General features: G+C 38.3%; 2 protein-coding genes across 2 annotated transcripts in view; one reads left to right on the top strand and one right to left on the bottom strand.

The window, feature by feature from the left end:
* LOC110675138 (protein pygopus-like) overlaps nt 1-23945 on the bottom strand; it is a 165615-nt gene that overhangs the window by 14445 nt on the left and 127225 nt on the right. The window lies entirely within an intron of this gene.
* Nucleotides 19312-19955, top strand: LOC5575198 (cysteine-rich venom protein 6). The gene is made up of 2 exons (XM_001655456.2): nt 19312-19473; nt 19548-19955. The coding sequence occupies exons 1-2, from the start codon at nt 19410-19412 to the stop codon at nt 19751-19753; spliced, it is 270 nt and encodes an 89-aa protein (XP_001655506.1). The 5' UTR covers nt 19312-19409; the 3' UTR covers nt 19754-19955.

The raw sequence follows: 23945 nt of genomic DNA, 5'->3' as shown, positions 1-23945 counted from the left end.
CCATTGTTGATGCTAATTCAGGTATTTTTCGCTCGTGTAATCTCTGAGTCAATCACCACTGAAATGAATGATTGATTTTCAGGAAAGCCATGCCATCGACACGAGATATACAAACAGTGTGGCACAGCTTGCCCGGAAACGTGCGATTCTATCAAATTTGACGATCCAATGATATGCACGGCGAATTGCGTGAGCGGATGGTTCTGCAAGGACGGATACGTCAGGAATGCCAATTGGAAGTGTATACAGCGAGATGATTGTCCACAATAGTTGACAAAGCTTGAGAATTATTTTAAGAAACTGGTAAAAAACGAAAACTTCGTTTATAAGCATGCTTTATTTCAATTGGGATATAATGCTAAGCAAGACAAACTAATTACCAGGAAGTCCATGATGTACTGAGAAACTTTGCGAAACAAATCTTTATTCTGTATTGTAAAATGAGTTAATAAAATAATTCTACAACGAATCATGTATTCATGAATGAATCATAAACGTACAGGTATTCAGCAAGCTGAGGGCCGCGGGTTCTAATCCCGCAGGTCGAGGAAAATGATTGGAAATTTTCACGACATCCCGGGGATAAATGTATCTGTGACTCTATGACACTACCCCGAAAGCCACTAATCCGAACGCCATTACCCCGATACATACACGGATAAAAATCTGATTCCCAAATCATGATTTACAAACCATGAAATTCATAAACTGGCTTTGATATGATATCAGGAAGACGAATTCCATGTCAAATCGGTCAGTCACAGAACACGACCATCTTCGTTTTGCAGTAAATTTTGCACATGTTTTTGTTATGGTATGTATGTACAGTATTGGACAAAACATATGCAACTTTTTCGATTTTCCATACAAAATGTCCAACTTTGGTAAGCTATATCTCGGTTATTTATGGACCGATTTGAATGAAATTTTGGCAGAACATCAGACGTAACTTTAATTTTAACATATATTTTTGAGTGATTTTTCCAATCACAATTTCAAAAGCAGTAACGGTTTGACTAAAGTGAATTTTTTGACCATTTTTTATAAATGACATAACTAAACATAAATATGTTGAAGAAATAGCTTCAAGGTATCTTCAAGTTGTAGATTTTAACGAGATGAACAAGTTTGCCGAAGACAGTTTTTGTGTAGGGCTATTAGATTTTGAGATAAATAGTTTTGAATTTTTCGTCGAAAATTACACTTTAGTTAAACCGTTATTATTTATAAACTCGTGATTGGAAAAATTATTCAAAAATATATGTTAAAATTCAAGTTATATCTGATGTTCTGTGAAAATTTCATACGAATCGGGCAATAAATGACTGAGATCTAGCTAACCAAAGTTGGTGATTGGTGGAAAATCGAAAAAGTTGCAAATGTTTTGTCCAATACTGTATGTATGTATATTTATTAGAGACCGTTTAACCATTTGGTCATTTCGGTCGTTGATTTTATGTTAAATACAATTTGGTCTTATTATGTTGTTCACTTCTTAATTCTAACACGTTTTAAAGGTTCTATGTTCCATTTGTTTCCGTGGTTGGAGATTTCTGCCTAGACATCGAGGGCTGCTACAGATTTTGCAGCTTTCATTGCGGTTTTCTTCCACTGTTTCCTTAGAATAGTGAGGATGCCGATGAGCAGTTGTATTGTTGAGATTATCAGGATCAGGTTAATCTTCCAATCGTGGTCTTCTAGAAGTCCGGTGTGGACTTCCTGATTCTCGATAATGGGGTGACGTCCTGGTCACCGTTTTGGGTGGGTTTCTTGGAGTTGTCGTAGCCCATGATGTTGATGAGGTTTGGTTTTCCACTGGTGGTCGATAATATTACTGGTGCTTGTTTGTCATTCGTCGACGGTATAAGTAGGAGAATTATGCTGACATGTTGGCTTGATGGTGGATGGCTTTTGCAGCTTAATGTTGGATCAGCATTGGTGTGTGTTTTTGGTGTTTTTTGTAGGTTTATATCAGCTTGTCGAGTTTGCAGTCTTTCAGAAATTGTTTTGTTTTTTCAAGGGTGCTCGTGTCGTTCCCCAACAGTTCATGCAGGGAATTGCCGAGTTTGTAATTTCTGCGCTCTGTTTCGTAGAGACGACATTCGATTAGTATGTGGCTTACGGTGATTGGTTCACTGCATCTTCTTTTTTTGCATAGTGCCCATGGGTATGCCCAATTCTTAGCCTAGTTAATATTCGACTGAAGTGTCTGTCTTCATTGTATGACGTGTTCCATTCTTCTATAGTATTTTTGATTTGCCTGAGCTTGTTTCTGCTTGCATACCATTTGTTTTGCCACACTTGTTTAATTTGTGTGTTTATGAGGTGTTTGAAGTCTGCGAAGGGCGTTTTAATATCTAACGGAGTTTGAAGCATGGCACCATTTTTTGCAAGCTCGTCCGCCTTCTCGTTTCCATGGATGTTTACATGTGCTGGGACCCAACATAGTTCGATGCTGCCTTTTTTGTCCTGTAGAATGTTTCTGATGCATGTTATCCATGGATGGCTTGAATTTTTGTTAGCGACGGCTTCCAGAACACTTTTAGAATCGCTAAATATGACATTAAGCCCACTGGGACAGCTGTCTATCGCTCTCAGTATAGCGAATGCTTCTGCGCTGAATATGGTTAGATGTTTTGGTAGGCATATCGATGTGTTGAGGTTGAGGTCGTGTGAATATATCCCGCATCCAACTCCATCATCCATTTTTGAGCCATCGGTGTATGTGTGAGTATGGTTATGATACTCGGTATTGCAAAGCTCCTTGAAGTGATTTTGTTTTGCTGCCGGTGGGAGTCGTTCTGGTATTTCTAAGTTGATTCTGTAGGTGGTTTCTTCCCAGTCCAGTAGTGCTGTACAGTCTTCTTCTGTGACGGTCATTGGTGGTATCTGTAGATCATCCAGAATACTGCTTACTTTATTTATTAGGTGGAGATCAGGATTGTGGATTCCGCGCGCAAGTTGTTTCAATGAGTAGTTGATAGTCATTTTTGTGAAGATAAGTTCCAGGGGAAGAAGTCCGCTTTCCGATAAAATACTGTCTATTGGGCTAGAATGAAATGCACCAGTGGCATATCGGATTCCCTGGTGATATATTGGGTTTAGTTTGGTGATTACTTGTTGCTCCGAACAGGTTAGTGCTGGTGCACCATATGTGAGTTTTGGGAGGATGATCATGTTCAGTATATGCAGTAAAGATTTTCTGTCCGCTCCAAATTTGGTTTTGCTAAGGCATTTCATGATGTCCAATCGTCGCTTTACTTCATCTCTGGTTATTTTTATGTGGTAGTTATAGTTTAGTCGGTGATCGATCCACACTCCCAATAATTTGTGTTGTTTCACTAAGTTGATTGCTGCTGAATTAAGCATAGGTGTTGCTTGTTTTTGTAGTTTTCTTCGTTTTCCAACGTGCATTATTGCTGATTTTGTGGCTGATACGCTGAAACCGGTTTCGGTACACCATTTCTGAATGCCGTTGAGAATTTTCTGTACTTTTGATCGGGTCCATTTAGCGGATTTTGTTTCGACTGCAATGGTGATGTCGTCTGCATACATTCTGATAAAAGCGTCCTGTGGGATGAAGGTTTTGATGCTTTCCACTGCTAATAGGAAGAACGTCACTGCCAAGACTGATCCTTGTGGGACCCCATTTTCTTGGATTTTTGGGTTTGAGAGCTGCCCGTTATAACGGACATGGAACTCTCTGCGTTCTAGAAATGAACTACAAAATTTTGCCATGTTTCCTGTAACATTGGCTTTTGCGAGTCTTTTTAAAATAAGTCTGCGCCATGTTCGGTCGTATGCCTTCTGCAGGTCGAGGAATATGATTTCTGCGTGTTTCTTGTCGTTGATTGCTTTTCTTGCATAATTATCAATGTGAGAGATTACGTCGTTAGTCTGATGGCCTCTCCTGAATCCGAATTGTACTTTTCCTAGTGTGTTGTTCTTTTCCAAATAGCGCATAAGTCGCCTATTTACCATTCGTTCGAATAGCTTTAAAACACAGCTTGATAAACAAATGGGCCTGAGGTTGTTTGGGGTGTTGGGACATTTTCCTGGTTTCGGAATAGGTACCAAGATGGATGTTCCCCATAGTTCCGGAAAGTTCCCGTTTTTCCATATTGTGTTGTATGCTTCAAGTAGTTTTCTTTTAACGTAAAATGGTAGTTGTTTCAGCATTGAGTTGTGAATACCGTCTGGACCAGGTGAAGATCCAGTAAGCTTGTTGTCTATTTGGAAGATCATTTCATTCATAGAGAAGTCCATATCCATTTCGGGATTTCCTTGCCTTTTAAATTTGATTGTAGTTTTTTCGTCTTTTTGCTTTTTTTGTTGGAATTCTGGAGAGTAAGCATCGTTGGATGATTCTTTGTAAAAATGTTCTGCTAGATGGTTGGCTATGTCTGCTGGGTCATAAAGAATTCTTTCACCCGTGTCAATAGCCCATGTCCTTTGTGAAGATGATCCTTTTTTGGATATTGCCCGTATTTTCTTCCATATTTCGTTTGTGGGAGTGTCTTTGTTGATTGAAGATGCGTATTGTTCCCAAGACTTTTGTTTTTCTTCTTCAATAATTTTCCTGGCGTTGTTTCTGGCTTTTTGGGATTCATCCAGAATTATTGGAAACATAGGGTCACCTGGGTGGGTATTTTGCTTTTTCCTTAGTTTTTTCCTTCTCACTTTTATGGCGTCCGCCACTTTCTGGTTCCACCATGGGACAGTTCTTGGATGTCCCTCCGTGGATGTCTTTGGGATTGATAGGGAGGCTGCAGTTTGGATTGCAACTGTTAGCTCTTCGATTGTGTAGTGTTGACTTTGGTGAATGAGTTCTTCGAGCTTATCTTCAAAGAGGTTCCAATTTGCTTCGTGGATTTTCCATCTGGGTGTTCGTGAATGTTTTGCAGCCGTGGAAAGGCCAATCGTAATTGGGAAATGGTCACTGCCATGTTGATCTCTAGAGTTATCCAATTCAGTTTGTCTGCTAATTCAGCTGAGCAAAATGTTAGGTCAATGCACGTTGAGCTGTTTTGTGCTCCAGTGTGAATGAAACTGGGGCTGCCGTCGTTAAGAGTAATTAATTCGTTTTCCTTAACTATGTTTTCAATGGTTTTGCCACGGCTGTCGTCTTTGGATGATCCCCAGAGGCTATGGTGTGCGTTGAAGTCTCCTGAGATAATACATGGTTTTGGTAGTAGCTCAATGATGTTGTCAATTTCTGTCTTGTTTATGGGTTGGTTAGGTGATAAGTATATACTGCATACAGACATTTTCCTTGGAATATTGGTTTCAATGGCAATTGCTTCGATATTTGTGTTTAGGTCAACTTTTGAGAACTTTATTCCGTGTTTGATAGCGATGGCAGCTCCACCTTGACCTGATGGTCGATGGCAGAATAGAGTATCGTAACCAGGAATTGAGTAGTTGGTCGAGCTGTTTGTTCTTGTTTCTTGCAAGGTTATCAAAAATGGGTTATACTTGGTGATCAAAACTTGTAGTTCGGCGGTTTGGCTTCTGAGGCCATTACAGTTCCATTGGATTAATTCTGCTGTTGTTTGATGTATAATAGAGGGGTCCATATTCAGTTCCTTTGTTTGTTGAGCTAGTCTTCTTCAATGATTGAATCATCAGATTCAATCACTAATGACTGTGTGTCCATTTTTTTGCAGGATTTTTTTCTTAATGGTGACGTTTGATAGTCTGAGCTTTGCCTTCCATGTTTCGTTCCGGATCCAATGTTTTGAGCTTGTGTTTCCTTCCTTTCGGTGGATTGAATCCACTTCGAAAGGTCGTCGTATTCTTTCTCTGCGCGTTTCCGAGCTGTTCTTTCTTCCGTCATCCTGTTTAGTGCCTTTTGGTAATTTTCGTTAATTTTTTGAATTTCCATTTCCAGTGACTTGATTTTGTTTTCGTATGCTTTGATCATTTCTTTGAATTCGTTTTCTCTTTGCAATGCAGCTTTCTCGTAAACCTCTGCTGTCGCTTGTTTAACTTGTTCCGCATAGCTTTTCTTCTGTTCTGCTTCAATTAACTTTTTGGCTTCCCAGTAGCTTATTCTCTTATCTACTTTCAGCTTCGTGATTTTAACTTGTTCTTGGTATTTTTCGCACTCGTTGCTGAGAGCATTGTGTTTGCCCTTGCAGTTTATGCATTTTTCTTCTTCTTCACAGGATTCACTGTGATACACTTGGCTGCACTTTCTACATGTTTTTTCTCTTTTGCACTCTCTTCCTAGATGTCCGAGCTGTAGACAGTTGAAGCATCTTAGTGGCCTTGGATAATACGGCCTTGCTACCACTGATAGATATCCAATTTTAAAGTTTGGTGGGGGGACACTGGCTTTCACGTGTACAATGAAGGATGAGGTTTTTTGGAGTTCCGCATCCCTTTTCCTCATAATTCGTTCCACTTTTATCACGCCTTGTGGTTTCAGTACTTTTTCGATTTCCGAGTCTTCTTCGTACATCAGTTCTCTATCTGAGATCACTACGCGACAGGTGTTGAGCGACATGTGCTCAACAACCGACACTTCGTAATTTCCCATTTTTTCCAGCTTCATCATCACTTTTGCTTGTTTTTCCGATTTGGTCAACACCAAGATTTTGCCATCGCTAGTTTTATTCATAGATTGCACTTCACCGCATGTAGCTTTGACGGTTTTTCCACCAGAATTGGAGAAGCTTTGACAAGATTTTCGTCCTCGGATTTGCACTGAATTACAAGATAAGTCCCGTTTGATTTGTTCGGGTTTTCTCCCAAGACGGGAAAGGCCCCAGTTCCGCCGCTGGGAGGCGGTATTGCGGAATTTGATCCCCCCTGAGGGGTGCTTGGTTCTTGATTTATTATTTATGCACTGATTTATTCGCTATGTCACCTCGCGGTCACCTGCTTACACTGCGTAATTTGATCCCTCCCGATGGTTGGTGTCGGCGAAGTTAAATTTAATTGCTTTATCGCACCGATTTGTATGCACGTCCGAATGCACCGGATAGTTAAACTCGAATGTTTTGGTATGGTACAATAAGTGTTTTCCATAGAAAAATCGATCATTTTGACTCGAAAATAACTTTTGAAAATGACCTATACATTTTTTCATGCAACTTATTTGAAAAATTCTAATAGTCTCGAATATTGATTTTAGAGAAAAATGTTCTATGAAGAAGTTTTAGTGAAACATTTGGCCTACAAAAAAATAACACAAACCAAAAAATGTTCTATGTTTTTTCATGAACAATTCAAAAATAGAACTTAAATTTTAAATTACACAAAAACATTTTTAATATTTTCAAATTTTCACCATAGAATCTCGATTGTAAACAGATGTTTTGGACAAAGTTTCATGATTATGAAATTTTTAATAATAAAGTTTTTCTAAGAACAACTTTCGGCCTATTTTCAAAATTTTAATTTTTTGCCAAAGTAAATACGTTCTGATGATACAATAAGAATCTTGAAATGATTCTAAACCATAATGGTTACATGAATAGTTTCTCTAGAAGTAGCCAATTTCGAATTATATCGAGTTTAACGCAAAAATATTAATTAAAAATAAAAATAGGCCCATCATTATAGACCATTTTGAAAAAAATTATAGACCATTTTCAAAACTCGAGTCAAAATGATCGATTTTTCTATGGAAGACACTTATTGTACCATTCCAAAACATGTGAAAAATTCAATCCAAATTGAAGACTATCGAGCACGATTTTTATTTTTTCCGACTCATTCTAGATGGAATTCGCCTGTAGGTGAATTCCAGCGCACATTTTCTTCAAAGAGTAGATATTTTCTTCCATAACTCACCAGCAAGAAATTTTTCTTTGCTTCAAAGAAAATACGCGCCGGAATTCGCCTACTGGAGTCATAATTATGAACATCCAGAGTGACAACAATAAGCGGTGCACTTTGCTTCAAGTCATTCGTATCAATCACCCACAATTCAATACGACAAATTGGTAGTGTGGTAAAGTACGGGTCTCTCTATTAAAAGGTTCTTGCCCTGACAACCAAAATGGACGTATAACGAAATCACCTGGAGGCTTTATATGTGCAAAATTACACTTATAAAATATCGCGAAAAGGCCTTCTACGTACAAAAGTGGAGGCGATATGCGTGCATATATTATGTGATGAATAATAACATACAATGCGAGTGTATAAATATTCCACCGAAATAAACTGTGATCTTATGCTACGGATTGATTCGACTTACTTTGTACGAGTGTACGAGATGAAACAAAATGTATAAATGAACTCAAAAAAGAAGTGTTTTATGCGAGGAAACTCATCAATCTGACGAGTTTATCAACGGTGTTTTGCGAGTTTGATGTAATTAGTATGAATAAACGAGTTGTAACGTGAACTTTCATGCGATTTCTGGTTGTCTGGGTGGTTCAAACCTCGCTCTAGAAAAAGATGTTTTTTATTTGTTTTTTATTTTTATTTTATTGGATTGACTGACAGAACAATAAATAATAAATAGATCATAAATGGATGCGCGGCTCATTAATTGCCAGCATTCGATGCATGATTTCTAGCAATCAGCTACTATTATCGCTTGTGTTTGCGTTACTGCAATCTGACTCATGATATAATAAGTCTGAATCATGGTAGGGTAACCAATATATTTTGGACCCCCTGCGCCATTTTCCTGCAAATTTCCCAGTAATAATCGAAAGACCAACTCAATTCGCATGCCATTTGGAAAGATAGGATTATTCCGCACTTGATTCAACCGTTTGTACATAGACTAAGTGTTTATTTTATCTGAAATTAATTTAATTTAATCGGTTCATCCATGCAAGCGTTAAAACACGTTACACACAGAAATTGAAGCCGTCGTGGACTTTGTCGCCAAACGATAAAAAATGCCAGTGGTCCAAAATATATACTTTGAGGGTCCAAAATGTATTGGTGTGTCCAAAATAATGAAAAACAGTGCATCACAATTCAATTATTTTCGACGTTTTTAGGATCCTACATGACCGTATGGGCATTTTTATCTCGTAGAGGAAGTTTTTCTCTACATTTTGGCATATTCCTTGACTTGGTTACGCTGTGCAATTAATTAATTGGAACAAAAAACTAAAATCACTTCCTTAGGGGGTCCAAAATACGACCGTTACCCTATATTTTCATAAAATAACCAGTGCTGGGACTGGTAATAAGAGTAGGCTTGAATTTCGAGTAAATCACGTGGCTGTTCCCAGCACCGTAGTTCAAAAACGGGAATCTCATCAAATAGACTATGTAGGGTGCATGAATTTTCTAATTCACTAGTATCATTGAAGGCTCTTTAAATGCAGGAAATGCAGCGGGAATTAGAACATTTTTCTACATTAATTTTGGGTTGCCCTTAACAACGGGTGTTTTGCTATTTTCAATGTTGTTTGCCTACAGCAGTAATTGGCGTCAGTTTCACTGGCTTCGTTGACTGAGATTTGCTTTGGCTACTGTAGAACGAATTTTAAAATTTATTCCCAACTCTGAAGATAACACTCTGGAGTCATGATATCAGAGTACATAATCATGATTTTGGAATTCTGATTTCTACCCATCTAACATTTTGAAATTAATTCTGATTAGAAGGTAGGGAGATGTACGGTTGCTTATGAGTATAAATCGGATTTGACTTAAACAAATATTAGAGGAATTCATACACACTAGGTTTCGCTTAGTATTGTCCTTCATTTTCTTGTGAGATTCACATAGATACAATGCAATGCTCAGAAGAACAGCCTACTTCAAAAAGAAGGGCGAATTTATTATGCAAACTATAATATGTGTCAAATTTCTAATGAAGTCTTATTTTGGCCATGCTAGTCACTTCCTTCACTCGCAATTTTTAGATGTCGGTCTACAGGCATTAGGATCTTCTAAAAGATTTTATTTTTTTGAAACGATGGCATAGGATGACCACCCTGATATTATCGCTGTAGTGTTGTACTACGGGACTCGCTTTAAGACCAACCTGATAAATAATCGTTCCGCTGTGGCATAGTCGAAACACGGCGGCCTGTGGTCGTCGCTACAGTAAAAACTTTTGTTGGTTTATGGAATGATTCCGCTGAATTTCGATAAGATATTCACAAAAATTAGCTATGTTTGATTCAAGACAATGGAGAATTGATGATGAGAGAAAAGTAGTGAGTTTATCCCGGACAGAAAAAATATACAAAAAAGTTCGTATTTTTATTTATTTAGTCAAATACGGTACACGGACCAAAGACGAAATAAATACCTTCATGTCCCTTGCAGTTGCCCTAAATTTTAAAGCACATAATAGAGCAAAATCTAGAACGTCGTGAAAAGTGTACTGCGATCTGTCAAACTTAGGTACCTTTTGCAATACCAAGGAACCAAATGCAGTACTTAAAGTGGTACCCAATCTGAACCCGGCTACTTTGTCTCTACTCATCTCTGCACGGACGATCTTGTTTTCCTTGATTTGTTGATCAATCAGAAAATGCTACCTTTTCAGTTTTGACAAATGATTGATTCTTACTAAAGCCTTAACATCAATGATGTTGTAGAGATATCGTACTTTTAAAAGAATTAGCTGTTCTGTATGAAAATATAATTGACTAGCTTTTCCGATGGCAACTTGAAAGAACAGCCTATTTGAGAAAGAAGGCAAAATTTCTAATGAAATGCTTGCAACTATGACTAGAATGATCATTGTAACAACGTGCTTCTATGACATAACCTTTGTTAAAAAAAAAACACAATTGAAATATGGTCACCTCCAAGAAGTCTAAATAGTGGTGAATGCGGTGATGTTCAGCAAGAACATATTTAGGGTGATGAGTTGACAATGACTTCTCTGTCTATGGCACAAATACAATACTGTTTAATTGACAAATAAATCTCTCAGTCTATAACTGTGAACGTGCTCACTCAGCTTAGAAACAGATCCTAGCCCAGAAAGAAGAAGATAATAGTTTACAACGGGATATTTCGAATAAAAAGCTGCATATAGAAGAAGGGAAAACATGCGATGCAAATTTTACGCACCATAAATTAGTTTGCAATATTACAGTATCGTCTACATTATTTGACCGCAAAACAAGATTCTGCACTATATTTCATACTTTTCGGGGTTCATTCGGGGTAATAGCTTTCGGGGAAGTGACCCATTCGGGGTAGTGGCATTCGGAGTAGTGGCGTTCGGGGTAATGGGGTTCAGGATAATGGGATGGTGCCGTATCAGTGATTGCCTAAAGATACACAAATGCAGAAAATGACCAATGGTAAAGATAGCTCTCAGTTAATATTTGAGAAGTGCTCATTAGAACAGGAACTTGAGAAGCAGGCTTTGTCCCAGTTGGGATGTAACGCCAATAATATCTTTTAAGACAAATCCTTCTTTACTTTACTATTTTTGAATGGATTTATCACTTTGTGCACTGATTGCTCCAAATCACATAAGGGGTCGTTCATGAACCCCTCTACCGGCAGCTTCATATTTTACCGCAATGCTACAGAATTTTTATCGTATTCGGATAATCACTCTTCGGAACAATACATCAATGAGAGTATGCTGTGAAAAAATGAAGCAATTTGGTGCAGCCGTCCTTGAGTAATGGCCATTCACGTGTTTGGTACCAAGCTGGCCAAATAAAGATCTAAAAAACTTCAAAAATTTTCAGATAAGCAATTCTCACTGAAACCAGGCCGCCATCGGCACCAGTCATTGGAATTCCAATTTTATGTCACAGATCGCTAGTTTTCGATAAAACTTAAGGGTGGTCCTTTCGGTTTTCTCAAATTGGTGGGCCCCTCGTACGCCAGCTAGTTGAACAGTTTGTGAAAAAGCTCATTTTTTGATAAATCTTGGGTATTTCTTCACGTGATATGTCTCATATTTATCTTGGAACACATAGCAAACTTAGTGGCATCGTATAGAGAAAGGATGTTTTGAATTTGGCCACCATTTTGAATTTTGTTAGAATAATCGTTTTTTCACTAGCGGTGCGCTGTTTTAAATTCTGAGATCACCATCTGAAAGCTGAGAAAAAATTACGTAAGATAGACTACAGCAACTAGGTGAGCAATGGTTATTATTTTTATATTATTTTTGCAATTTCTCATCGTAATAGGATGTTTTTCATCACGCCTATCTGTCATGAAACGGCCTACTTTCCTGCACTGAATTCTGCAGTGTGGTAATAGTCATACCGCAACTGAAAGCAGTTCTGTAATGATTCTGTTTTGAGTTACGTGATAAATTATTACACAACATTTTTTCAGAAATTGTAGGTGAATGCATTCCGATATGATTTCTTATACCCTCAAGTGGTTTTCTACGAAATTGCAAAAAATGTTGTACGCAACTCGTTGCGGAACTCGATTTTTACAGCACTCGTCGTAATTATTCAACTCGGCAAGCCTCGTAGGATAAATGTACGACTCGTGCTTCGAAAATCATCATTCTGGAACTTATTGCGTTAACTACTATCACAGACAAACAGACGTAACACTTACAACAAATCCCGATCAAAATCATAGTCACGATGACATGTACGCCCAATGCTAAAATTGGTGTGTTTGGCCGATGGACCAACAGATGGCGGTAGTGTGTAAACGTCAAACGCGAACAAAAACGATGCGAGCGCTGCGGGTGGTGGATTGGTCACCTACCATATAATTGAATCGGCCGTTAAAAAGGTTTTTTTTTTGTTTTTTACAAGGGGGAAATCTGCAAACAGATCCCCTGAGAAGATAACTCAGGGAATGCGGGGATGACACACCAACGACGACCCGCTAAAACCAGCCTATGCACTGTGCATGAGCAATTCATTTAGAATTGCTCAAGTGGTGAACAGTGCATCGACATGACCCTTGGACTCAGACCCTCATCTCCCCGGAACCACCTTACGGTATTTCTTCGGGAAGGGACCAGTGCATATAGCACAACACGTGTAGCAGAAGTAGCCTAGGCAAACTGCTTCTCCTAGCCGACTTAAACAATGTTACAAGGGACCAGCCTCCGCAGGGCTAATCCTCTGCAGCCAACTCTTGGTCGGCGCGCCATAGACGCTGCAATTCTAACATAATGTGAGTGACAGCCGTAGTTACTGCATTCCAGCACTCGGCATCCGCACACATTCTCTCTATAATATTGTCGGGGGACGTGACCCCTCCGCATGTAGTGAGCATGCGACCTCTCACAACAATGAAACGGGGGCAATCGAACACGACATGCTCCGCTGTTTCCTCTACACCAGCACAATTGGGGCACGCAGGAGATTCTGAGTGCCCGAACCTATGCAGGTACTGTCTATAGCAACCATGTCCTGACAGAAACTGCGTCAGGTGGAAGTTCACTTCCCCATGGCTTCTACCATACCAATCTGACACATTTGGTATTAGTCGATGGGTCCATCTACCCTTAGTGGAGTTATCCCATTCCTGCTGCCAGCTTCTGAGCGTTTCCTCTTTACACGTGTCGCGGACTCCTCTGGTACCCCTTTGGTTGAAGCATTGAACATCTTCCTTGATGATGAGCCCGATGGGCGTCATCCCGGCTATGATGCACACGGCCTCTTTAGATACCGTCCGGTATGCACTTGCTACTCTTAAGCACATTATCCTGTACGTGCTTTCCAACCGCTTTAGGTTTCTGTTCGTTTTAAGCGCTTTTGACCAGATTGGTCCTCCATACCTTAGTATGGATAGCGCCACGCTTGCCAGCAGCTTGCGTTTGCTGGCAATTACAGCAGAGCTGTTAGACATCATCCTCGAAAGCGCCGCTATAGCCGTAGATGCCCTTTTACAGGCATATTCAACGTGGCTAGCGAAGCTCAGCTTGTCATCAATCATTACCCCAAGATGCCTAAGAGATCGCTTGGACTCTATGGTGCAATCACCTACCGAGATAAGCGCCCGTTGCTCGGACTTGCGGTTGTTGACCACCACCACCTCAGTCTTGTGACGGGCCAGTCCTAGTTTCCTAGACTTCATCCATTCCTCAACCAGGGAAATAGAGTGCGCTGCTGTCAACTCTACTTCCTCTATCGATTCACCATAGACCACTAGGGTGATATCGTCGGCGAAGCCAACAATCTTAACACCCGTCGGAAGGGGCAGCCTCAGTACGTCATCGTACATCGCATTCCATAACAGCGGGCCCAGGATTGAACCTTGAGGTACTCCCGCGGTAATTCGAACGCTTTTCTGCCCCTCCTCTGTGTCATACAGTAGAATCCTACCATCAAAATAGCTTTCTAGAAGCTTACACAACTGCACCGGTACCTTGAGGCGGTGAAGCGCGTGTGCTATTGCTTCCCAGCTTGCGCTGTTGAACGCATTCTTCACATCCAGAGTGACAACCGCGCAGTAACGGATGCCGCTCCTTTTATGCTCGATTGCCACCTCAGCTGTTTGAACGACCGACTGGATGGCGTCCAGAGTAGATTTACCTTTTCTGAATCCAAACTGGTTGTTGGACAGGCCGTCCGCACTCTCCGTATACGGTACTAGCCTGTTGAGAATCAACCTCTCCAATAACTTGCCCGTCGTATCTAGTAGACAGATAGGTCTATACGCCGACGGGTCACCTGGTGGTTTCCCCGCCTTTGGTAGTAGCACCAATTTCTGTCGCTTCCATACATCCGGGAAGATTCCTTGATCAATGCAGCGTTGCATCGTGGTTCTGAACATGTCCGGATCCGTGTTCACTGCCGCTTTTAAGGCAACATTCGGGATACCATCGGGTCCCGGTGCCTTGTTTGACGCGAATGATTTCACGACTTCTGCCAGCTCTTCGTTCGTCACTCTCGCCACTTCTTCTCCTTCATCTGCCGCATACGGCGCTGGGGGCCATGGGCTTATGGGATGGTGCGGGAAGAGTACCGTTTTGATTCATATTACGGACAGCTTCAAATTCCGGACACTCTTGTTTGTATGAGAAACATTTCACACGAAATGTTTCAATTTTCGCCGTCCAAAAGTTCTCATCTTCGAGGCTCGGTTTATTAGATTTTTTTCCATAAATATCATTGCAAATTTATAATGCCCAACTACCTTAGACGTCTCTTAAGTGGTTGAATGATTCCAATTGATGATTTGACTGTTCCATTAATGATTATCATGAGCTGTCCGTAATTCGAATCAAAGCGTCCGGAATATGAGGCAAAAGTGAGGGAGCGTCCGGAATAAGAATCATGAAAAAGCCACACGTTTTGATTTATTTAAAATTATTCAAGTTGCGGACGCGTATTTTTTACCCACCATCCGAAAGTTAAGGGCTTCCAACGCTCGATAACGCTAAAAAATCATACAGAATTATTTATTTTGTATGGTCCAAGCTGGGTTATACTTCATTGAGGCCTTAAGTGTCCGTAATATGAATCAAAACGGTACATCGATTATCGATCGCAGCAACTCGGGCGATTTCTCTTGGGGTGCTATGGCTCCTTTGGTCTTAGCCATTACCACTCTGTAGGCGTCACCCCATGGACTAGAATTGGCACTCTCGCATAGACTTTCAAAGCATGCCCGTTTTCGACTCTTGATTTCCTTTTTGAGAGCCAACTTTGCCTCTCTGAATGCAAAAAAATTAAAATGGTGGTCGATGGACATCGGTGAGAGTGTGACGTCTGTTTGTCTGTGCTACTATTTTTATACAACAAAGAAAGTTTTCAATCCTTGGTGTTTTATTCGAGTCTAGTGAAGAATAGAGTATTATTTTGAGTGATAAAATCTAGCGGTCATCTTGGATTTTGACGCCATCTTGAGTTTAAGTAGTAGAATGAATTTGTTGATAGCACTCAGCATGTCGAATTTAGAGGCTACCAATAAAAACAAGGTTACGTATACTCTTCTTATTACTATTCTTCATTTTCCTGACGTTACGTCCTTATCGAAATCGATCCTGATACTCAGCTTTATTAGTTATAAATACAGGTGATTGAATAGGAATTTTCTTTTATAATGCGGTTTTTGATAACAGAATTCTTCAACATATCTTTGAAAGCAGAAATAATGAATAAATAAATTCAATAAATTAAATTGGATGGTTTTCATTGATTGAAATAAACAAACATTTTTTTATCATATGCATTGTTGTTCATTGAATGAGGTATAGATTGTACGTTGGGACATTTGTCCGTATTGTGGTAATATCTGTAGTTTTAACGTAAAACATTGCCAAAAGTGCAATGAAATCTTAAATTTTTAAGCAAAAAAAAAATCCTAGATTTTCTGAGTCACAAAGTATCTTTTTTACTACCGCCCATCATGCATGCGGAATATAGCGAAATTGAAAGATGAGAGGCAGGCTTTGTTCTAATGTGGACCAACGCTACAACATCTAGCCGTTCAAAACCAGGACGTTAGGCAACGATTTGTCGCTTCGATTGTGTTGTTCATATATGGCCTTCTGTTAGTTTTCAACTTCTATTCATTTCTCTCGTCGCTCGCTTGCGATTCTTTCCATCATATTCTTTCATTACTTTCCTTGCTCCCTTCCACTTTGAGTAGTATCGCTTTCACCGATAAAAGCCAATAAAAGCTCATTATGATAAAGTCATGCGGTGATTAAACTTTGGAAATAAAATCCTTCATTAAGTTTTGAAGAATGAGTTTTCGTTATGGGATGATAAGTTTGTGCTTACATTGCAGCACTAACGTTTCTGGAACATTTTCAAAATTTCTCCATAGTAATTTTTATTTCCATACCTACATTGTCTTTGGGCTACTTTTGAACCATCGCCAAAAAGATATGGGAGTTTGGATTTTCAAACATTTTCAATTTTTGGATCGCCTTAATATAGATAAGAATGGTGCATTGGTGATTGTTATTTTTGGTTGGCTTGCAGGGAGTGACACCAACCCCCTAGATTTCCGGAGGAAGGCCCATAGTGCACAGTTTGGCTTAGAGTACTTCTTTGGCACTCGGAGAATTGTTCATTGAAAGCAATTTTAATAAATTTGTCTGCTATGACATAACAATTGCTTGTTCATAGTTGCTGAATTCCTATAATATATTTTTTACGGCTTTTTGTTTGAAAACTAAAATATGCAATTAATTCAATTAATAAAAAAGCGATTGAGCACTGATAGCAGGTTTATGAATTTTCATTTTTGAAAATACAACATATTTATAAAACCTCAAAAAAAAAAAATCACAAAAAATTATTAATTTTCACAGGAAAACTTGTATTTGTGTCGTTTACAGAACAAATTTGTTGGTTTTCTTCTTATGATAAGGCGATTTTTTTTAAAGTGTTCATATAAATTCAAAGCCCATTGCTATGACTCATGGATATCATCGTCCTAAAACTAGTGCCACTATTTTGATTGCTGATGTATGCAATTGTTAACTTTGTTATTTGAATAAAAATTATCGTAAAATTCGTATTGAATGGAAAAATATCTACTTCTTTGCTTATTTGAAAACCTCAACTGGGTACTTCAGATTTTACGCCCCATTTATTACATTTAAATACCCCATGAATTTTTGAAATCGGTTGACAAATTGCAGACAAAAATGATTTGCATGCGTCTCAGGTGATCCCAAACTTTTGCATAATGACTTGAATGACTGTTTCAATGACTTTAAATAATTTTCAGATTTTTCCGATGCCCTTCAAAGATTCTAATGCCGTATTGGTTGAAAATCATAGTAAACTCAATGTTGAGAAAATTGATTGTTTTTTTTAGTGTAATTAAAAAAAAAGGTCACAGCGAGCAGGGTTGGGAAAAAATCTGAAATTCATTCTACAGTAGCCAAGCAAAGCCAATCGCAGTCAGCGAAGCCAGTGAAACTCACGCCTATCGCTGATGTAGGCAAAGAGCCTTGAAAATCGCATAACACCCGTTGCTAAGGGCAACCCGAAATTACTGTAGAAAAATGTTCTATTGCCCGTTGCATTTCCCGCATTAAGAGCCTTCAATGACACTAACGATTTAGAAAATTCATGCACCAAACATAGGCTACTTGATGAGATTCACGTTTTTGAACTACTGTACTGGGAGAGCCACGTGATTTTCGCGAAATTCATGCCTACTACTATTACCATTCCCAGCACTGACAGCGAGTACTCATTGCTCTTCGAATGAGACACGGAGGGTTTCAATTGGATGTGTAATAGCAAAGATGTGGACAAAAAACTTGTGTATGTTTTTAGGGGGTGAACCGAAACTTCTGCACGGAAGTGTAAGTGCATTTGTGCATTTATCGGTCGCTCTTTGAAAGTACCCAGGACAAATCAAGAAAGTATTTATGCCGAAGAAAATATGTTTGCTTGAATGGAAGCTGTATCTTGAAAATCACTCAATTCGGCCGGTGCTATTTTGCATTCTGTTTTTGTTTTGATTTCTACAGGATGTTTACAAAGCTTGAAGTGATGATAACATGAAACCATGGTGGCAATCATTCTTATCTAAAAAAAAATCGGTTCCACCTTGTTGAGACTAGATTCATTGTTTGGACGGGCGATCAAAGTTTAGTCAATGTTATCATCAATTTCTGATTGGAAAATCTCTGTTTACGTTATAATTTTGGTAATGCATGGTTTCAAATCTTTGTAGTTTGTAATTGATTAGTTAGATAATAGGAATATTCCTTTGTTTGTCGGAATTTAATCGGTCCTTGTTTTGTGGGAAATGGTTCGATTTGTCGTTTTCGTTGGCGGAAGTATAGTTAATAATCAAGAAATCAATCATCGTTGCTGTTTACTTTTTGTTCGTATTCTAGACCAATTAAAAAATTAGAATCAAACATTTTGGCAACATCTTCCCATTTTAAGTGATCCCTAGTAATGGTTCAAGGTTTTTGATTGATTTCATTTATGATATTGATATATTCATATATGATATGATATATTCATTTATGATTCAACGAAATGAATGATTTTAGCCTTTAACGATGAGAAATTGCAAAATATAATTATCATCATTGATAAAAATAAACTTTAAATCGTAATTTAAATCCGAAGTTTTTGAAATTTGGAAATATTTTTTGTTGTAACACAGCTTGGTAAATTCAAACTTTTATAGCTGCATTTTTGTTATTTCAGTTCATAAACTTCAGTTTATTAGGTAGAATCTGTTTTCATTAGATCGTCGAATCTTTTCCGTGATTGCACACTTTTCGGGAAATATTATACTCGTTGCTGTTTACATTTTATTCGCATTTTGGACTCATTAAAAAATTCGATTCCAACATTTTGGCAGTATCTTTCCATTTTAAGTGATCCCTTTCGGTAAATAATCTTTAGGGGTTTTGACCTGTTTTGACTGATTTTATTTATGACAGGAATGAATCAACGACAAGGTGCGTGTTTATCTATAAAAGGGCGGCCCTGCCCGATAGTAAGATTCAGTAATCGGTAGTCGAACATCCGTTATCGTTACGCTCATATAGTAATTACGAATCGAACTTGTAGATCGAACCTGACCTAGGCAGAATGCGCTTCACCGTAGTCGCCGTTCTTTCGGTGGCACTTTTCGCCATCGCTTTTGGAAGACCACGTATGTTGTGAAATTCACGATTTGGTCCAAAAAATTGTTTTTTTTTTTAAATTATTTCGTGTATGTTCGTGCAGATTGTTGCGATGAGAACAAGGTGTTCAACCAGTGTGGATCAGCATGTCCTGAGACGTGCGAAACGATCGAACATGAGGAACCCGAACCGTGCCCGGAGATTTGTGTGAGTGGATGCTTCTGCCGCGAAGGTTACGTTCTGGATTCGGATGACAAATGTGTACTACCGGAGGATTGTCCCAACAATGCCACTACTTATGCCTACTGAAGGGAGTGATCGTGAAAGATGGAATCGCGGAAATTCATATAATACGAGTAATTTATTTGATATTGTGTGTCTCTACTTCTTTAATTTTATTTTTAATTTATCTTACCTTTATATAAATAAATGTTCTGTAACTTTTCCGTAATTTAGTGTAATTCTCTCGCGTGTGTTTTAATGGCTAATATACGTTTGTCTTAATAAATTATTTAGTGTGTATAGTATTAAATGGACGTTTTATTATATATTATCCCGTTAACGCCCAATGTATCTCACAATTGGAATTCAGCTACGTTTTTGTTATTCATAGTCGTATTCCCATAATATATAAATATATGGTGAGGATCCAAAAAAAATCTTGAAAGTGTGTCGTCCAAATCTAGTTGCTCTATAAGTTTATTTTCGAGAATAATCAAATATATTTTCATGCTCTTCGACCTATTACAATATAAACAAGTTGAAAAAAAAAAAACTGCAGGTGAGGGGTAATTGATAAATGACGTCACGTACAGAAGAGGAAAAAGGGGGGTTACAAGGACACTTGACTAGCCATATAAAAATTGAAATCCATACAAAAAGTGTGATATAGAAGAAAATTGAGGAGGATGAATATGGCAAAACTTTGCGTGACGTAATTTATGGACGTACCCTGATGAAGAAATTGCAACATAAAGAATACAAATTTCAGAGGCCAAAGATGCATGCCAGAACTAAATCATTTAGAGACTTCAATTCAATTTTTTGCTCTACCACGTAAGTAAGATACTGACATACATACATTTCCATACATGTACATGTACAATTATGCACACTTACACCCTTTATACCAAAAACAAAATAAAATCTTACGTCAAATATTTTGATTATAAAAAAAAACCTACAGATGTTTAAGAATAGTCTTTAAAAAGATTCTATAAAACATGCCAGCTGATAATGAAAACATAACTATCAACATATTTTTTCTGGGTCAAGTTTTTAGTATACAATGTGGCTCAGATCTGACAGCGATCGAAATATATATTTGGCAATATCAAAATTTTGTTAGTGCTTATCAAAAGTGAGTCCTTCAGTCAATGACAGTCAAATATTGGACTCCAACTATTACATGCATTACAGACGTGAATATTTGAAGCCAACATTATTCGTCTATAATGTTGAAGTTACTGCATCACTGATGCATATGGTCGTATACACCGATAGAACCGAATCCACGCGGTCCAAGATTTTTGACACTAGATTAGGCCAGAATACCTGGGGAGCATACGGAAGCGTGCCCGCTCAAATGTCACAATTCTTGCACCGAGTGAGTTCAGCAAAGAAGGATCTTTACTGCTACCTTAACGAGTCGCTGGTTCTAAGAAGTAAACAACCATACAAAATAACGACCAAACAATGGTGAAAGCGTAATCAATTTTCTCAAAAGCATTCATTTTGGGAATTTAATAGAATTTTCTGATTAAATTGGCAACAACGCAGTAGCGTTGCAAACAATATCTTTCAAGCGCATTTGTTACCTGTAATTTTGCGAATAATAATTTTTACTTTTCCACGTTAAGTCATAAAACTGGTTCTGGACTTAGGTTGGCGGCTATTCAGTTCAATTTGACAGCCGCCCTTCACCCTTGAAGTTCAGTTCATGGATAAATAAGTCAATTTGTCGGTTTTTTCGTTCTTCACTCTCTTCAAAAGATCGTCTTCTTTGTTCGACGGCTAGAAAACATGTATTTTCTTTTTTAGCCTTCAATAAATTATGTCAAGGTTCATCTAAAAATGTAAGGAACATTGCATCCGAAATAAAAGATTGTTGCTCGAATCGATAGTAAGTATCCATTGTTTTGATCTAGGCAGACCAATTTCTTATCGATTGTTTCCTTGATGTTTCGCACATTTCCCAGCTACAGTCGACTCTCCACATCTCGATATCTCTCCCTATGTCGATGATTTTTTCGGTCCCTTCATTCTGCATACACTTCCACTCTCCGTATCTCGTTATCCTCTTTATCTCGATATCTCCCTATCTCGATGTGATTTTCGTTCCCAATTTTCTTTCCGTATGTCGATATGTCCATTATCAAAGGTTACTAGACTAGATTTTAGAGATTTAAAACAATTTACGAAGACGAAATGACATCTGTTTGTTTTTGATTTTCCTGGCAACGAAGTGATTTTCAATCTAGTATTCGTTAAAAATTTGTTCTATGTCTCGATCTCTCCCTATCTCGATGGTCCCTTCGATATCGAGATGTGGAGAGGTGACTGTAATAAGTTTTTTTTTGCGAAAATATCTCCTTTAGTTGATCATCGTTTTCGAAGATACCAAATTTTTCATCACTGGACTTCAATACAGGCGAATAAAATATTTGCCGACTAGCGCCATCATGAGAGTGACTTCCGCACTAAGAAGGTTTTAGGCGAATAGCTTTCTTTTGATTTATTCAGTGACTGATATATAAGCGAATAAAATGTGTGCCCAGTAGTGCCATTTAGGTGATTTCCGAAGTAATAAATTTCCAGGCGAAAAGGTCTCATTTAGTTCGTCAACTGTGTCAAAAATACGAACTACGTATCCCATTCAGGGTTGCCATTATGCCAGATTAATCTGGCACTGCAAGACTTTTAATCGAGGAAAAGACAAAAAGACAAACTACTCATTTTGCAAGACTTTTTCAAATTCAGCCAGACTTTGCACACCGACGGGTAGCCATACTTACTTTAATTACGCAGGATTTAGAATTTTTCTTATGATTGGTAAACTCGCATTTCAAAACAATAGTTTGATGAGAGCCTGTTGTGTAGAAATGAAGCAAATTGGTGCAATCGTTTTTGAGTAATGAGTATTCATGTGTTTGGTTCCACTCTGACCGTAAAGAGATCTTGAAAACTTCAAAAAACATAATTTTGTAAATTTTAGTTTCCTTGAAGATAACTCAACCAATCTTAATGATTTTTTTGAGAGAATCTCCTTAAAACCTGGCATTGTTTTGCCCATATATTTTTTTTTTTGATAAATTAAGTAATTAATTCAGGCAAGATTAGGACATTTTATTAACTTGAGTTTTGAAATTTGAAAATTATCTGTATAGAAGATTTAAATTATTACATCATCGTATAACCTTAGAGTTCAAATTAATTAACTCATTACGCGTGGTAAAGATGGACAAATTATGGGTGAAATTATGAAAAAAAATCCACTTGCTCGGCTGGGCTTTGAACCCAGGACTCTTGTATGCTAGACGAGCGCTTTACCAACTAAGCTACCGAGGCACTTGGTGACCCAAAAATTGAGTTGGTTTCAAGTTTAGAATTCAAATCCCTACAGACCACGCGGACCTCTTTCATAACCCATATCCATTAGAGTGGTTCAAAAAATCGTTTTTGCTCCACACCGCTCATTCGATTCTAGATCAAATTCTGAGTATCCTCCCAAAATTTGAGCTCATTCAGATGAAAACTGAGACTGCACAAGCCGTTTGTAGTTTATATGGGAATAACTATGGGAAAACTAAGCAATTCATTCAATCGGTCATAGTGTTGGTCCATGTGCTCTTGGAGATTAGAACTATGTTGATACTGTGAGATACATTCATCAGCTACAATTTTGCCCAAGACCGTCTTTAAATTGGACGCCCCAGTAATTAGGTATTGATTTTTGAATGAGTTGTAAAACTTTGGCTATAATTATTGGTCTGTTCTGCAGGCATCACTGGATATATGCAGTAAAACATAGTAGCCATGATTTGTGCATGCTATGTTTCGCGCCAGGTGCAGCAATGTTGCCTGTTAAGAAGTTAAATGAGCACTGCTGAAGAATTTGTGACTGGATATAAATCAATAACTAATAACTGAAGCGTCCGATTTGAAAACGGTCTTCGGCAAAGTTGTAGCTAATGAATGTATCTCACAGTATCAACGTAGTTCTAATCCCAAGAGCACATGGGCAAACACTATGACCGATTGAATGAATTACTTGCTTTTCCAATAGTAATGACCATATAAACTTTGAAGGGCTTGTGCAGTCTCAGTTTTCGTCCAAATGAGCTCAAATTTTGGGAGGACACTCAGAATTTGACCTAGAATCGAATGAGCGGTGTGGAGCAAAAACAATTTTTTGAACCACTCTAATGGATATGGGTTATGAAAGGTGTCCGCGTGATCTGTAGGGAATTGAATTCTAAACTTGTAACCAACTCAGTTATTG

The sequence above is a fragment of the Aedes aegypti genome, chromosome 2, assembly GCF_002204515.2.
Source record: "Aedes aegypti strain LVP_AGWG chromosome 2, AaegL5.0 Primary Assembly, whole genome shotgun sequence".
NCBI classification, from domain to species: Eukaryota; Metazoa; Arthropoda; class Insecta; order Diptera; family Culicidae; genus Aedes; species Aedes aegypti.
This window is presented reverse-complemented; position numbering and strand designations above follow the sequence as displayed.